The sequence below is a fragment of the Dama dama genome, chromosome 20 (assembly GCF_033118175.1).
Source record: "Dama dama isolate Ldn47 chromosome 20, ASM3311817v1, whole genome shotgun sequence".
Classification (NCBI taxonomy): domain Eukaryota; kingdom Metazoa; phylum Chordata; class Mammalia; order Artiodactyla; family Cervidae; genus Dama; species Dama dama.
In genome coordinates, this window is record NC_083700.1 from 29,560,908 (window position 1) to 29,579,242 (window position 18,335).

The 18,335-nt window shown below is 36.7% G+C and overlaps 1 protein-coding gene across 2 annotated transcripts in view; it reads left to right on the plus strand.

The window, feature by feature from the left end:
- DENND2C (DENN domain containing 2C) overlaps positions 1-18,335 on the plus strand; it is an 87,820-nt gene that overhangs the window by 32,843 nt on the left and 36,642 nt on the right. For both annotated transcript variants that reach the window (XM_061121084.1, XM_061121085.1), the window contains exons 2-4: positions 14,630-15,641; positions 17,018-17,154; positions 17,580-17,692. In XM_061121084.1, coding sequence (XP_060977067.1) covers positions 14,821-15,641; positions 17,018-17,154; positions 17,580-17,692 — 1,071 coding nt within the window. In that variant the 5' untranslated portion in view covers positions 14,630-14,820. The remainder of the gene's footprint in view (positions 1-14,629; positions 15,642-17,017; positions 17,155-17,579; positions 17,693-18,335) is intronic.

The following is an 18,335-nucleotide window of genomic DNA, read 5'->3' on the forward strand; positions in this document are numbered from 1 at the left end:
AGCAAGCCTTATGTGAAAATTGAATAGAAGATTATTTTAGTCAAAGTTAAATTGTCCCTAAATTGAAATTCATTGTATTTGGGTTTTGTTTACTTTAGTAACAAATTTAACACTGTTTAATTAAAAGATTCTCACTTCATTATTAAGGATAAAGAAGATCAGTAACACCATTTTTGAGGGGCGTTAACTTCAAAGAGGAGAACTTTTGTTTTTAAATTTGATATTGGCAGTGTTTTCCCTGAAAGTATTCAGATTCAAGAGGTTAAATCTTGTTGGCTTTTTTTTTTTTCTGGAATGGCATACAATTAGAGAGCTCAGTGTCTCTGGCTTTGGCACAGGAAAAACAGGTTGAAATGAACTGACCTGTCAAGTTTTTAATAATAGCAGTGATATAAAAGAAAACCTTGGACTTTGTGACCTGGGCAGTTCATTTATCTTCTCTGAGCACAAGTATCCTCACCTACAAAAATGTGTCCAATAATATAATAATCAAGGTTGTTATGAGGAGGAAAGGAGGTAGGCTAACTGAAACTGTTTTGTAACTGAACTACTGTGGAAATTAATTTTGAAGTAAATGACATGTCTTATCTTTTTTGTTGTTTTTTTTTAACTTTTTATTTTGTTTTGAGGTATAGCCAATTAACAATGCTGTGACAGTTTCAGTGAACAGTGAAGGGACTCAGTCATACACATATATGTATCCATTCTCCCCCAAACTCCCCTCCCATCCAGGCTGCCACATAACATTAAGCAAAATTCTATGTGCTATACAGTAGGTCCTTGGTGGTTATCCATTTTAAATATGGCAGGGTATACATGTCCATCCCAAACTCCCTCTCTCCCTTCGCCCCATCCCTCCCACCAGCAACCATAATTTCGTTCCCTAAGTCTGTGAGTCTCTTTCTGTTTTATAAGTCAGTTCATCTGTATCATTTCTTTTTAGATTCCACGTAGAAGGGATGTCATACATATTTCTGAAGTAAATGACATGTTTTAAATGTCTTAAAAGTCAGGATGATTTTTCTCATTCAAATTAAGGGCAAAAATACATAGGATTTTCAGTGTATTAAATATTTTACCATTCACCTTTTTTTTCACATTTAAAAACTAACTTCACTGAGATAAATTTTCAAACAGTGAAATATACCCATTTTATAACACATATAAGATCAGTAGCTTTGACAGATGTATACAGCTGTGTAACTACTATCCCAATCAAGATGTGTAACATTTTCATCACTCCACAAAGTTCCCTTATATGTCTCTGTGGTTAGTGCTTACCCTCCTGGCCCTAAGCAACCACTGATTTGCTTTCTTTCGTAATAGATTAATTTCGCCTGTTCTTGAATTTCATATAAGTGGAATCATACTGTATGGACTCTTTCACTTATGCATAATGCTTTTGAGAGATATCCAAGTTATTGCTCATATCATTAGTTCTTTTTAACTGATGAGTAATATCCTATTGTATGATTATATCACAATTTGTTTGTGTATTCACTTCTTAATGACCTTTTGGTTGTTTCGTTTGGGACTAGCATGAATAAAGCCGCTATGAATATTCATATAAAAGTATTAATATTTGCGTGAACATATATTTTCCTTTCATATGAAATGCCTAAGTGAGATTTTTATAGAGCCTGGTTTTTGGACCCTTTAATCAATAGAGAAGTTGATGAGAGGCCAGATAAGAAATTCGGGCAAGGCTTTAATGGTCCTGAAGCAGCAGCAGGAGGAAACAAAAACAAGTAACAGGTTTCCTTGCTTGCTCCCTGAGGTTGGGGGATGGGTGAGAGAGGGAGCTGGTCGCTTAAATAGGGTGAGGGTGGGGGTGGCTTTGGTGGTCTGCCCACCCTCTTGGTGATGCATTATGTAGGGATCATGCCCTGTACCTTGCTTTTGCTCCCAGCACCTTGGATGTGGCAGTTACATATTTGCTCATTTTGTATCTTGTTCCTTATTTAACCCAACTGCTTATGCACACAGTTATTTTTAGTTCCTTATAATTTCTTTGTATTCTGTTGCTCTAGGAGACATTTTTCCAGTCCTAAGGACTGCAGCAGTGTCCCAGGTCCCAGCCCCCAGCCTGTGTGATAATTATCTCATATGGCACTCGTTGGGCTTCGCAGGAGGCACAGTGGTAAAGAACCCACCTGCCAGTGCAGGAAATGCAAGAGACATGGATTCGATCCCTGGGTGGGGAAGATCCCCTGGAGTGTGAAATGGCAACCCACTCCAGAATTCTTGCCTGGAAAATTCCGTGGATAGAGGAGCCTGGTGAGCTACAGTCCATGGGGTCACAAAGAGTCAGACATGACTGGGCAGCTGAGTCCGCACACACACACACAAGGCAGTCATGGTTATTAGTAATGTTATAAGCAGCTGCCAGACTGTTTCCAACTGGTTGTGCCATATTACACCAGCAGTGTTAGAGTAACATGAGCTCCAATATTTAGTACTGCAGTTCTTTTTAATTTCAGTGATTCTAATAGGTATGCAGTGGTATCTTGTGTTTTAATTTGCATGTTTTTGACAACTAATAACAGTGTACATGTTTCAGGTGCTTTATTGTACTTATTGGCTACTCCTAAAATCTTTTGTAAAGTGTCTATTCATATCTGATGTACATTTTAATTGAGTGAGTTATCATTCATTTGTTATAGTTCTTTATGTAATGAATTTAAATCTTTGTCAGATGTATGTATTGTGTATAACACTTCTCACTGTGGTTTGCCGTTTCATTTTTAAAACATCTTTTGAAGAGCAGAAGATCTTCATTTTGCAAGTCCATTTTAGCAAGTTTTTGCCTTTTTGTATTCTAAGAAATCTCTTCCCTTCCTAAAGTTACAGAGATTTTTTTTTTTTTTCCTGTATTCTCTTCTAGAAGGTTTATAGGTTTAGCTCTTAGGCTTAGGTTTATAATACAGTAATCCTCCCTTATCTGTGGCTTCAATTTCTGCGACTTCAGTTACACACAGTCAATTGTGGTCCAAAAATACCAAATAGAAAATTCCAGAAATAAACAGTTTATAATTTTAAAACTGCATGCTGTTCTGAGCAGCATGACGAAATATCCCACCGTTTTGCTGTGTCCTTTGGGGAACATGAATAATCTTTTTGTCCAGAGAATCCACACTATTTCTGCTACCCACCCATTACAGGACAAAACAATATATATAGGGTTTGGTATTATCAGCCATTTCAGCATCCACTGGAATGTACCCTTCATGGATAGGGAGGGGACTCTTGTACATTTCAAGTTAATTTTGGTATATGGTATGGGTAAGGGTTGAGGTTCATTTTTTTCCATATGAATATCCATTTGTCCCAGTGCCACTTACTGAAAAGATTACTCCTTTACAGTTTTGTGGAAATCAATTGTCTAAAATACATGTGGGTCTGTTTCTGGGCTCTGCACCGTTCTATTGATCCATTTATCTCTGCTTTCACTGATACGCATAGTCTTGATTACCACAGCTTTATGATGCCTTGAAATCACTTTATTATTTTTGAAAATTTTAGGCTATTCTAGGTCATTTAAATTTCCATATATATTTGAAAATCAACTTGTCAGTTTCTACTACAAAGCCTGCTGTGAATTTGATTAGGATTGTGTTGAATCTGCAGCTCAATTTTGAGAGAATCGGACATCATAACAAAATCAAAGCTTTTAGTTCATTAATGTGGTATATCTCTTTTTAAAATTATTCTTTGATTTTTCTCAGCAGTATCTTGTACTTTTCAGTGTGTGAGTCTTTTACTCCTAAGTATTTATCTCCTGTTTTTCATGCTGCTATAAATGTTATTTTAAATTTTATTTTCTAGCACTCTCAGTATCTATAAATACAGTTAAATCTTAAATACTGACCATGTATCCTGAAAAGCGAAATTGAAGTCACTCAGTCATGTCTGACTCTTTGAGACCCCATGGACTATAGCCTACCAGGCTCCTCTGTCCGTGGGATTTTCCAGGCAAGAGTACTGGAGTATGTTGCCATTTCCTTCTCCAGGGAATCTTCCCGACCCAGGGATCAAACCCAGGTCCTCCCGCATTATAGGCAGACGCTTTACCATCTGAGCCACCAGGGAAGTCACCTGAGACCTTGCTAAATTCTCATGAATTCTACTAGCTTGTAATAGTGGATTTCTTGGGATTGACTAAATATATCATCATGTTGTTTGCCCCAGAAATGTTTTATTTCTTTTCCAAACTTTTAAAAAAATTTTTCTTGCCTTATGGCATTAAGACTTCTCACATAGGGTTGAATAAAAGTGGGGAAAAAAGGCATTGTTGCCTTTTTCCCAGTCTTAAGGGAAAGGTGTTCAGTCTTTTACCACTTAGTATGATAATACCAGTTTTTTTTTCATAGATGCCCTTTATTACATAATAGAAATTTGATTACTCATTTTCTAAAGAGTTCTTTTTTTTTTCCAATTATGGATGGGTAAGAATTTTTTCAAATGTTTTTTCTGCATCTGTTTGTTTTAATTGAGATATAGTTGGTATATAATAATATATTAATTTCAAGTGTGAAACTGATTCAAAATTTTTATATATTATACTCTATTTATACTTACTATGGAATATTGCCTATATTCTCTGTACTGTACAATATAACCTTGTAGCTTGTTTATTTTATACATAGTACTTTATGCCTCCTAATTACCTCCCTTTATTTTGCCCCTCCTTCCGTCTCCCTACTGATGTTTTCTCTATCTATGAGTTTGTTTCTGCTTTGTTAGATTCATTCATTTGTTTCAGTTTTTAGATTCTGCCTGTAAATGATAGCATACAGTATTTGTGTTTCTCTGTTTGACTTATTTTACTAAGCATAATACCCTCCAAGGCCATCCGTGTTGTTACAGATGGCAAATTTTTTTTCTTTTTTTATGACTGAGTAGTACTCCATTGTGTGTGTGTGTGTGTGTGTGTGTGTGTGTGTACACAAGTCGTCTTCTTTATCCATTCATCTGTTGATAAACACTTAGGTTGTTTCCGTATCTCCCTATTATAAATAGTGCCACTGTGAACATAAGGGTGCATGTATCCTTTTGAATTATAGTTTTCATCTCTTCCAGATGTATGCCCAGAAGTGGGATTGCTGATGCATATGTCTATTTTTAGTTTTTTTTTTTAAAGAAACCTCCATACTGTTTTCCATAGTGGCTGCACCAATTTATGTTTCTAATAACTGTTTACAAGGATTCCCTTTTCTCTATACCCTTTCCAGTGGTTATTTGTAGGCTTTTTGATGATGGCCATTTTGACCAGTGTGAGTGTTTTTTATTCCCTTTATGTCATAAATGTGATGGCTTTTGCATCATTGTTAAATTGTACTTAGTCACTTTTTTATATTTATGGATTATTCTGGCTCATATTTTAGAAGAATTTTTGCATTTTTTTCATGAGTCTTACTTTTCTTCTCTTGTAAAATCTTTGTCTGGTTTTCTAACAGGATGATGCTGGCCTTATAAGATGAGTTGGAAAGTGTTTCTCTTTGTTTTATGAGAGAGTTTGTATAAGATTGGTATTATTTTTTACATGATTAATGAAATTCACCAGCGACGCTCTCTAGACCTGGAGTTTTCTTTATGGAAAGGTTTTTAATTAAAAATTTTAAATTAATTTTAAAGTAAGTATAGAGGTATTCAGAATTCCTAGATCTTCTTACTTCAGTTTTGTCACTTTGCTTCTTTCAAGAAATTTGTCTAAGTTGTCAAATCTACTAGCATAAACTTATTCATAGTAGTCCTTTATGTCCTTTAATGTGGGATCTGCAGTGATGCCCCCTTTTTCATTCCTGATATTGCTAATTTGTCCTTTTTTTCTTTTTTATTTATTTCGTCTACCTAGTGGTTTATCAATTTATTGACCTTTTTAAGTAACTTTTTTGTCTTATTAATACTTTTCCATTATTCATGTGTTGCTGTTTCATCAGTACTCACTATTCTTTCTTTTCTTCCATTTGCTTTGGGTTTATTTTTTTCCTTTTTGAGGGAGAACATTAAATCATTTATTGTTCATGTCTTAGGTGAAGTGATGACACCCAAATTTCACTGCATGGTTTAGAAAAAATGTAACTTTGAAAAGAATGGTAGATTTTGTGCTGGATTGGCTGTAAAATAATTTAGACATATGTTAAACTAGAGCATTTAATCTGGAGAGAAAATTAAAATATAACTTGAAACTTAATGGGGTAAAATGTGTTCCAACTTAAAACACCAAGACATAATATCCTCATTCATTGTTTTTAAACTTCTTTTTCCTTTTGTAATATAAGTGTTTATTTCCAAGCATTTGGGGATTTTCCTTTTGGTTTATAACTGATTTCTAATTCAGTTCCATTGTGAGTTAGAAAACATTCTCAAAATGATTTCAATCCTTTTAAATTTATCAAGTCTTATTTTATGGCTCAACATACGGTCTGTTGGTAAATGTTCTATGTGTATTTGAATTATATTGTTGGGAGTAGTATTCTAAAATATCACTTATAAGTCAAGTTGGTTGATAGTAGTATTCAAGTCTTGTATATATTTACTGATTTTCTGTTTTTCTGTCAATTACTACTGATGAACAGTGATGAAATACTTACTAAAATTGTGGATTTGTCCATTTGTCATTTTTAGCTCTGACATTTTTGGTTCTTGCATTTTGAAATTCTATCATTAAGTACATAAACATTTAGGATTGTAGTTCTTCTTGATGAATTGACTCTATTATCTTTGAAGTGTCTCTCTTTACTTGTGCTAATTTTCTTGCCCAGGAGTCTGATCTTAATATAGACAATCCAGTGTTCTTATTATAGTGTTCAGTATTTCTGTCTCTACTTTAACTTGATCTATGTCTTTTTATTCAAAGTGCAATTTATAGAAGTGTAGAATTAGGTCTTGCTTTTTTATCAAGTTTGATCATCTTTGCCTTTTATTTAAAGCTTAGCTTATTTATAAAACATAATTATTGGTATGGTCATATTTAAGTATATCATCTTGTTATTCATTTTTTGTTTGTCCCATGTGGTTATTTTGTGGTTGCTGTTTTTTTTGTGTCTCTTCTCACTCCCACATCTTTTTTTGCGTTGAGTATTTTTTAGAATTTCATTTAATATTTTTTATTAACTTCTTGGCTATTCCTTGTTTTTCTTTTAGTGGTTGCTTTAGAATTTACACCATACTACTTCAACCTATCCCCTTCAAGTAATGTGCCACTTAATATGTAAAGTAAGAAGCTTAGTTCTGTACTTCCATTTTTCTTTCCCTCCTTTGTGTTCTTGTCTTACATTTATTTTGACATTATTTTAAATTCCACAGTACCTTATTGTGTTTACTGTAAATAGTCAATCATTTTTAGAGATTAATAATGGCAAAAATGTGTTTTTCTAAATGGATTTATTTATTTTTGGCTGCGCTGGGTCTTTGCTGCACAAGGGCCGTAGAGCACAGACTCATTAGTTGTGAATCACGGGCCTAGTTGCCCTGTGACATGCGGAATCTTCCCAGACCAGGGATCAAACCTGTGTCCCCTGTATTGGCAGGCAGATTCTTTACCACTGGACCACCAGGGAAGTCCAATGTGTTTTTTATTTATCTATGTGTAGCATTTTTTGATTCTCATCATTTCTTTGTTTATATCTGGATTTCCATCTGGTATCATTTTTCTTCAATTTGGATAACTTTCTTTAACATTTCTTATGGTGTAAGCAGGTCGAGCTTCATGGGCATATGATCAATGTAGTTACACAGGTTCCCACACTTAGAAGGGCCCTGTGGGATTTTATGCTGTGCAGTAGCCATCTAGAAATTCTGATAAATGTTATCTTTGAATTTGAGTTTTGTAAGTGAAGTCTAATTAGACAATATAGTGTGCACTAGGGGTTTGGAGTCACACTTCATAAACAGTCTGCCTTCCTGCCATCTTGCTAGTATGGATTCCAGCTGTCTTCTTTCTCTCTCTGACTCCCTGGCATATCTGGCCCTGCCCTATTGCCTTTTTCTCACCTGTACCCTCTGACGACTGCCACCCTGTACTCTCTCAGCAGACGCTTGGGTGTTTGAGGGTTGAAATTGGATGTATAAATGGCTGTCCCACCCCATACTGACAGCACCATGGTATATCTAGCGAGCCACCAAACAGAGGTGTTGGTTTTGCAGGGGCAAGTCTATTGCCCACCGCCATCCAGAAATCAAATGTGTTCTGGTAGAGGTTTAGAGACTCTCAGGGGTTACCTGTCTGTCATGAGTTAAAGAGGCAGGCCTGTGAAATGGGGAGACACCTGACTGTACTTGCCCAGACCTTGCCTCAGCTAGAGCGTGGCCTCTTGGTTTGGTGGGTAGCAGGCGGGGGATTCCAGCAGCCATTAGGCCCAGGTTAGCATGTGCACGCCCCACATCACACGACTGGGCTCCCAGGTTCTTGTGAGGATCTGCACCCGCCTCCCAAGTATACCTAGGCTTGAGAGCATTCTCTTGGCTAGATACCATGCCTGAGGGGACCTTCTCATCCTCCTTCCAACCTTCCTGAATCTGGCTACATTTGTCTCTTGTGGCCAGCTGGAGTAACCCATCAGGACAGGCCACAAAATAGGAATTGTATGTTCACTGATTCTGCATTCAAGTTACATGCTTTGATATTTGCATTTAAAATGGTGTTCTATAATATATAGATGAATGGTAAAAGCTTGCAAATGATTTAAATTAAAAATTTTTTTTACAGAAAACATTAAGTAATCAATTTAAAACTGAGACAAGTTGAAAGGGAGACTTCCAGGAAAAAGGAAGAAGCTTCGTATATACCTTTAAAGCACTTTGAATAAGGGACCTCACATTTTCATCTTGTCCTGGGGCCGACAAATTATGTCACTGGCCCTGAGTGCAGATCAGCAGTGACAAATTCACAAGTCTTGAAGGATTTGTCTAGAATTCTAGATTCACAGTTTTTTTTTCCCCTTAGCATTTAAAATTTTTGTTTTGTGTGTTTTTTTAAGGGGTGGGGGTTCGCCGCGTGCCTGTGGGATATTAGTTTCCTGACCAGAGATTGTACAAGAAACTCAGGTTCAACCTCTGGGTCGGAAAGATCCTCTGGAGTAGGAAATGGCAACCCATTCCAGTATCCTTGCCTAGAAAATTCCATGGACAGAGGAGCTGGCGTGCTGCAGTCCGTGGGGTCGCGAAAGAGTCAGACACGACTGAGCAACTGAGCACGCAGGACAGGACCAGACCAGAGACTGAACCCAGGCTGCGGCAGTGAAGTTGGCAAGTCCTAACCTCTAGGCTTCTGTGAAAGTCCCTAAATATTTTCCATTGTTTCCTTTAAAAAAAAAAATTTTTTTTTTAAATTTATCTGTTTGGCTGCACCAGGTCTTAGTTGCGGCATGCAAGATCTTCGATCTTCCTTGTGGCATGCAGGGTCTTTAGATGGAGCATGTGAACGCTTAAGTCATAGCATGTGGGATCTAGTTCCTTGACCATGGATCAAACCAAGCCCCCCCTGCATTGGGAGTTTGGAGTCTTAGCCACTGGACTCACCAGGGAAATCCCTCCATTGTTTTCTGATATACCCTGTTGTTCCTGTATATAAGATATATCCTTTCCTTTGGCTCTTAAGAATTTTCAATCATCAGTTTTCAGCAGCTTGATTATGGTTTGCCTTAGCAGGGCGTTCCTTATATTTATCCTGTTGGCACTTTTTGAGCCTCTTGGCTGTATGGGATAAGAGTGTTCATCAAATTTAGAAAAATTTCAGCTGTTGTTTCTTGAATATTTGTCCCCTGACTCCCACCCCCTTATTTCTAGTAAGACTTTTTTTTTCAACCTTTTCTGCTCTCTGTGCTTCAGTTTTTGTTTTAGTTTTTGAGTTTCTGTTACTACTTACTCAACTTCACTGGTCATTTCCTCTACAGTATATAAATCTGCTGTTCAAATAACCCAGCAAACTTTTCATTTCAGATAAAGTGTTTTTAAGCTCCAGAAGTTAATCTCTTTGTTTTCGTTTTTATATCTTCCGTTTCTCTACTCATTATGTTCATATTTTTCTTTAAGTTTATGAATATATTTAAAATATTTGACTTAAAGCCTTTCTCTGCCAACTCTATCATGTCTGTCACTTTTGGTTTTGTTCCTATTAACTGATTTTTCTCCTGATTAGGAGTCTCATTTTCATGCTTCTTTACATGTTTAGTGATTTTTATTGGATGCTGGATATTGTAAATGTTATATTGCAGCACGTCTAGATTTTGGTGTCGTGTAAAAATTATTGACTTTTGTTTATGTGGGTATTTAAATTACTTCTGAGTCAACTTGATCCTTTTAAGGCTTTTTTAAAGCTTTTCTGTGGTTGCTGCAAAGCATCCTTCACTCTAGGGTTGGTGTAGTCCAACTGGGAAGCTGTGACCTCCTACTGTCTCTACTGAATTACTGGCTATTTGACAAGGCCTCCTCGCGTAGATCATTGAAGTTGAACATTGCCCAGACCTTTGTTAACTCTGGGTATTAGTCAGCTTACTGGGTAATTAGCTGTTCTTTCCCAGTAATTTGTTGTCCAGCCTTGTGCGGTGTTACCCTGCACATCACCCTGTACATACTCAGCCCATGACTCAAGTAGATCCTCTAGATTTCTGGAGCTTTTCCGCTGTGCTGCTCCCTCCTCTCTGATACTGTACCCTGAAGGTTCCGTTTGCCTCTGCCCCTCCACACGCTGGTCTCTTTTTCCTTGGTTGGGCATGATTACCATGTTCTATGCTGTTTTTTGAAAAGAACCTTGAAGGTGAAAACTGGGCCATTGTGGTGTCCACTTCATTTGTTTTTCTTTTTCAAGAATCAGAGTTCTTTGCTGTTATCCAATATTTGAAAGCATTTATTTAGTAACCAGTTTTATTGTTATCTATGTTGAGAAAGCAAGTCTAGTCCAATTATTATGTCATACCAAAAGTGGGAGTCTTCTTGGTCCCTTTCATCAACCTTTCTGATTGAGGTAAAATTCACATAACAAAACGTTAATCATTTAAAAATATACTCTTAGGGACTTCCCTGCCATCCGGTAGTCAAGATTCCACACTCCCAATGCAGGGAGCACTGCTTTGATCCCTGATTGGGGAACTAATATCCTGCATACCACCTAGTGTAGCCAAAAATAAAAGTATACCCTTTTATCAGTTTTAAAATCAACTTTGAGAATGTAAAGAAACTGCTTGAAATGCAGAAGACCTGAGTTTGATCCCTTGGTCAGGAAGATCCCCTGGAGAAGGGAATAAGCTACCCACTCCAGTATTCTTGCCTGGAGAATTCCATGGCCAGAGGAGCCTGGCGGGCTACAGTTCATGGGGTTGCAAAGAGTCGGACACAACTGAGCAACTAACACTTAGAATATTCCAAATGCTTCCTATTTTGCCAGATTGTATTTAATCAATAAAATAGTTTAAAGGGTTTGGAGTGAGAAACTTTCTTATGTAGACGTGAATTTAGTAAAATAGAACATTAATATTCTCTTTCTTACAGAGAATTTCACTTACCTGAATAGATTTTGGTTGGTTTCTCTTAAAAGGCTAAGAACACCAAATCCTATATATGATAGTTTATATTATGAATTACATCTTAAGCTGACAAACTATAGTTGATGTATTTCTTGGATCAAAGTAAACACTCATAGAAGCAATAGAAAATAAAAACAAAGGGACATGATTAAGAATCACCTCTTTGGGAAAAAGAATAGGGGGAAAATTGATTAGTACCTTTTTTCTCCTAGTATTTACTCCAAATATTCTGTTTTATTATATTTTAAAATCATGCTTAGTTTGTCACATTTACACTTTTGCTCCCCTGAGGGAGTGAGTTGCTGTTTCTTCTGCTGAGGTTGTCCGTTGTGCTTCTCATGAGCTCTAGTTTCTCTTTGTGTGAGTCCTGCCTGACTTAATGGTCTATAATAGTTGGAGAAGCCTTTGACTCATTTTGTAGCATTAAGAGAAGAAGCAAAATTTTAAAAATTGTTGAAGCTGTTACATTTTCTTAATCTGTGCTTCTGTTAGAACTGTTGAGGCAAGCTTGAGAGAGCAACCTCTATGAACAAATATGTAAATAAGTTGGCTTTAGGAAGTTTTCTAAAGATGAAGTTTGGAGAGGTCTAGGACTGGAAAGCTGGGCCAGCACTTACAGATTAGAATGTCTAATGGTAGTGGAGGTCAAGGCAAGAAACTAGAGGAGTGGGGGAAGGGATATAAATCTTGCAGGCTAGGAGAGCCATGGGGCAGGAAGAGGTGGGTAGCAAAGCAACTCAATTTAATTAGGCTAAAAAGGACCATCAGATGTGAGATGCCTGTAAGGAAAAAACAGGCAACTCTTGGTTTGGTGATTCTTATTTTTTGGATAGGACAAAATCACAGCTTATATATAAGATTAGGCAAGTCACATTCCAAAAAGTTTAATTTGGCAAAAATTAGAGCTTTGCATTGATGTATAAAGATAGATTCTCTATAATATCAATGAAGGCATCAATCTAATTAGAATACATTAAAAATTTTTGGCTTTGATATAGTTTATCAATTTTAAAAAGCTGCCATGTATTAATACACACATTTAGGAGAAAGTAGTATTTCTCTGCATACTGCCTACCAATTAATACATTAGGAGTTCCATGGTGCTATGCTGCTCTGTTGCCCCTGAAACACCATGAACACACATCATTTATATTTGTATGTGGATTCCATAGACAACAAATTCCATTTGTTGCCAGTACTTTTCGAGTTAAACATTTTTTTTTTTAGCCCAAACCAGTTTTCATCTTTTTCTTCTCAGTTTGACCCATTCATACCTAAAACACATTAACAAGGGAAGAGTAATGAAAAAGTTAACAAGTATCAAAACCTCAACTAGTCTCACAGTAAAGAGAAAAAAATTCCTATTTTGTCTGTAGTGAAGAAAACCTGAGCCTCAAAGACACCTTTAAAAAGCCTTAGGAATCCTCTGTAAACATCAGAAAGTAGGAGAGGATTTTCAGAGTTTTAATAATGAGCAGTAGAAGCTGATTTGAGGTTCAGAGTCTATGCTTTCGTCTTTTGTCAAGAGTTCTGCACAACAGCTTTTATATTTAGGTGCTATGCTTTTTTTTTTTTTTTTTTTTTGTTCACTCATGTGAGTTTAATTTCTTAAGATTTTTAAACATCTTTTTCTTTGCATCAGACCCTCATCAAAGTTTACTTGCTAGCAGAGTTGGTTTTTCTACAAACTTGAAGAAATAGTTTAAACTGATAGAAATCCTGATTAGCAGTTGCTCTGCCTACAATAAATTGTGTATGTGTGTGTCGTATATGTATCGGTTTGGTCAGGGACACTGACAGAGCTGGGCCAAGACTTTTTCCTGCCTGTTAATCAAGGCCACACAGACAAAGCTCAAGGAAGGATGACCCCTGCCTCAGGAAGTATTGAATCAGTTGCTATTTTTAACCAGTATACAGTAGAACTTGAGACCAGGTCCTTACTCAGTTACTAGGAAAAGTTCTCTGCCAAACTTTGCATTTGAGGAAACAGTTAATGGGCCTAAATGAGTGAAGCCTCTGCATGAAAGGAAGGGATGTGACAGTAGCTGTAAGTATTTTTGCTGACTTGGGTCAAGGATGTGGTGGCAGAGATGCGGAAAGTTCAGTTAGTGATGAAATAAGTAATTACATTTCAAAGTAACTGGTAGTTGATGGCACCTTGGATTGTCTTCAGCTCTGTGTATATGGAATTCTTCCCTGGTGGTAAAGAACCTGCCTGCCAATGCAAGAGATGTGGGTTTGAATCCTGGGTCCGAAAGATCCCCTGGAGAAGGAAATGGCAATTCACTCCAGTCTTCTTGCCTGGGAAATTCTATGGACAGAGGAGCCTGGCGGGATGCAGTCTATGGGGTGGCAGAGTTGGACATGACTTAGCAACTAAAAAACAAAACAATATGAAATTCTGGGCTGCTAATAGCAAGGTTGAAATAAGGGTATGTGATGAACTAATATTATCTCTCAACATAGGACTAGAAAAGGAAATCAGCTATTGGTGTGTTTCCAGACTAATTGACTCTTCCTCTGAAATTATACATAAACTATTGGTATTTGAGATGTATTTCTGATAGTACTCTGTTGCTCCTGTTTCATTAAGTGAAAGTTTCATAAATAATTGATTTATGGGGATTTTCCTGGTGGTCTTGTGGTTAAAAATTCAATTCAGGGGATGCAAGTTCAATCTCTGGTCAGGGAACTAAGGTCCCGCATACCACAGGGCAGCTAAACCCTCATGACCCAATATGCAGCCAAATCAATCAGTCTAATAAATATTAAAGTTTCTTTTAAAAAAAGAATTGATTTATTACAAAATAATGTTGTATACTACTATTATAATCTCTTATAAAACCTCATTCTATTTAATATTAGGAAATATGCAGAACATGAAAGCAGGTAGTTTGAGAAATACCATAAATAATATTTTCTCTGTAATATTATGCCACTATCTTAGGAATGCCTTAATGAAGTTGAATTACTTAATGGATGACAGGCACATCTTTACATATGAAATATAAGTGAGTTATTTAGGGATAGGTGGGCAGTGTTTTAGTGGAATTTAAATTAGGAAATTATAAAACTGTGTTAACATATTCATCTCATTTTAATAGGATTATTCAAGATAGAGCTGTAGCCATTTTCAACAAGGATCGATGATAAGAATTTTTCTTTTTAAAAAAAGATTTTCAAGTTAAAGATGAAAGGAAAATACTGGAATATTTTGGATTCTAACTCGTGAGATAATGAATATAGTTTTTCACAGTGACTTCTGATGGAACCTTAGTAAAATTCATTGTTTGTCATGCACCCAACTGGGAACATGGATGTTGGCTTTTCTCGTTCTGCTGTTCATACACTGTCAAGAAGCCACTGCAAAAACATCAAGCAAAAAATTTCCCAGTGGGAAGGAAGAACTAATGGTATATCTAACCCAGATAAGTGGCATCCAAAGGACTTTGGAGTGAGATATAATAACTGTAATCAAGAGATTCTTAAGAAAACGCCTATTGCTGAGGGAAAGAGCAAAAAGTTGGATGTAACCAACACTCAAAATGTTGTTCAGAGTATTAATGAAGATGTCAAAAGCCACAATCAAAGTGAGGATGAAAGTGAAAAACGTGAATATGATGATACACGCTTATTTAAAAATGAATCAGAACCCAACTGGGTGTGTTCTCGGGTCAAACAAATTGAAAATTGGAAAGAAGTTTTAGATCCAGAGACTTCATTACCTCCGGGAAATTTCTATACCTCACAAATATTGTGGAAGAAAATAGAAGCACTTTCCCCAGATAAAGTCTTAAATTTGGCTTTAGAGCATTGTGGCTCTTCAGAAAAAGAACTGAATTTCAGAGTTCTGAATAGTTCATATGGAGTAACGAAGAGCTTAGAAAACATTTACTCTGAGCCTGAGGGACAAGAATGTGGACCTTCGATAAATCCTTTGCCAAAACCTCGTAGGACATTCAGATATTTATCTGAATCTGGCGTTATGCCATATAAAGAAAGAAACTGTGACGAAAAATACTGTGAAAATAATTCTTGTGCAGAATCTTCTGTGGCCTCTTCTCAGGAACCTGAACCAAAGAAATATGGTGGAAAAATCAGAGGGAGATCTAAAAGGTATGTTTTTATTTGAAAGGTAATGATTTTCAGTATTCTCCTTTGAGAACCATTGAGCTTTTTCCTTTTCAAGCCAATTTCCATTTCCATGTGTGGGTTACACCTCTAATTTGATATACAAATGTTGATTGACCCAAGGGGAAAATACCTACAAGAGTATTAGGAGTGCAGGTAATATCTAAGACAATCTTCTGACACAACCGTAGAAAAACTTACGTTTTTTAATTAAAAATTTTTATTGAAATATAATTGACATGTAACATTATATGAGTTTCAGGTGTGCAACATAGCAATTTGATATGCCACAATAAAGCTGGTTAATAACATAATAGTGTATATTTGAAAGTTGCTAAGAGATGTTAAGAGTTCTCATCACAAGGGAAAAAAAGTAATTACGGTGCTGAGATAGTTTAATGATCATATCAAGTAATATTCATAAAATGTATGTACCTGGAAGACAGTGGATCTACATGTTAGCCAAGTTATTTTTTAAAAACTTTTTATTTTGTATTGGAGTGTAGCTGATTAACAATGTTATATTAGTTTCAGGTGGACAGCAAAGGGACTTAGTAATACATATACATGTATCCCTTCTCCCCAGACTCCCCTCCCAGCCAGGTTTCCGCATTACATTGAGCAGAGTTCCCTGTGCTATACCGTAGGTCCTTGTTGGTTATCCATTTTAATTATAGCAGTGTATACATGTCGACCCCAAGCTCCCTAACTATTCATTTCCCTCATCCTCCCCGTCAACCATAAGTTCATTCTAAGTCTGTGAGTCTGTTTCTGAAAAACTTCCATTTTCTATCTTTAAAAATATATAGGGGAAAAAAAAAAAAATATATATATATATATATAGGGAAGCTAGTACGTTCTTCTATTTCATTTGGGGCATGCTGGCTGTAGTCTCACTTTTTATTAGAGAGTAAATTTAATAAAGTACCCAAAGAAGAACATGAATGTAACTGGCTGTGTGCGTGGTAAGTTGTTGCTTCAGTCCTGTCTGACTCTTTGCAACCCATGGGCTGTAGCCAGCCAGGCTCCTCTGTCCGTGGGATTCTAGAAACAAGAATACTGGAGTGGGTTGCCATGCCTTCCTCCGGGGGATATTCCCGACCCAGGGATTGAACCCACGTCCCTTGTCTCCTGCATCAGCAGATGGATTCTTTACCAATGGCACCACCTGGGAAGCCCATGCAATTGGCTAAAAACATTCAATTTTCTCATGGTTCATATAAGGCTCCAGCCTAATTTATTATTTTTAGGTATATGATAAAAACATCTTTGTAATTTTTCACACAAATCCTTTACTTGTTAATTTTTGTCATGCCATAGTTTTAAAAGATACAACCTTAAAGTGTATCTCCTTTCTTAAGGAAATCCTTTGAGTTTGAGGACATTCAGCACTTTCGAAATCGGAACTCACGGAAGATTCATGAAGAACTTGGAAGAAATTCTGGCTCAGCACTTTATTACACACAGTCTGAGGACAATATCTATGAGGATATCATATGTAGGTGTTCACAAACTCTAAAATTCAATTTAATGAGTATGTAGTTGGGGCAGCCCTTAAGTAGAGTGTGGTATTTTCTTTTACAATCAAGCATGTCTTGCTGTAGATTTTCCTTTTTAATACTGAAAACTTTGTTGTATAAATTCCTTTATTCTTGAATGGATTTTACATCTAGTTTAGTGGACTCTTCAGTTCAGAAGTAGACTTTTGCAGCGTGGTACCTTGCGAATTCTTTTAGATTGGCTAGACGCCTGAGTGGTTTGTAAGTGTAAAGTACCACTGATTTTAAGACCTATATCCCTAAAGCAACGTAGAGTAGAGAGCTGAACCAGTCAGTTTTTTCTTTTCCTTTTACGTGTAGTCACTTTGTTCTCATGTAATTACCTTCCTCTAAACTTTCTTATTTTCCTTTTTTTTTTTTCAAGATCCCACCAAAGAAAATCCATATGAAGACATTCCAGTGCAGCCTTTGCCCTTGTGGAGATCCCCTTCAGCATGGAAGCTCCCACCCCCTAAAAGTGCTTTCAGAACACCCAAGGTATAACCAGAGAATTAATATAAGAAACATTAGAATCTTATTTATGATCCCTACAAAAAAAGGTTAAAATGGTTTAGTTAGGGCCGAAACTGAAAGGCACTGAAATATGGGTTTATTGTTCTTTGTTTTGGGGGAAGCAGCACAAAACTATCTTTTAAATTTGGTTTTGGGGAGGGGTTTTGTTTGCTTTTTAGCACTTCAAAAAACTTGAATGTAAACACCTTTGGACAAGCCATAAACCTTTCAGTTCACTCTGGTTACCACAGCTCCATCACCTGTGGCCTAAATTACCTGTCTGGTTCCTGAGAGCACTCACCACTCCCAAAAGCAAAGGCTGCCTTGACCTAATGAGGACTCTGAACTGTTGTTCTCTGTAAATTCAATTACATTGTTGTAGAAGAACTTTGGATTCGAATCCTGAGAAATTTCTTTACAGTGGAAAAGAAAGTATGGTATCCTCACTTGGTGGTGGTGGTAGTTGTGATTTAGTCACTAAGCCATGTCTGTAGCCTGCCAGGCTCCTCTGTCCATGGGACTCTCCAGGCAACAATAGTGGAGTGGGTTGCCATTTCCTTCCCCAGGGGATCTTCCTGACCCAGGGATTGAACCTGGGTCTCCTACCTTGCAGGCAGAATCCTCACTT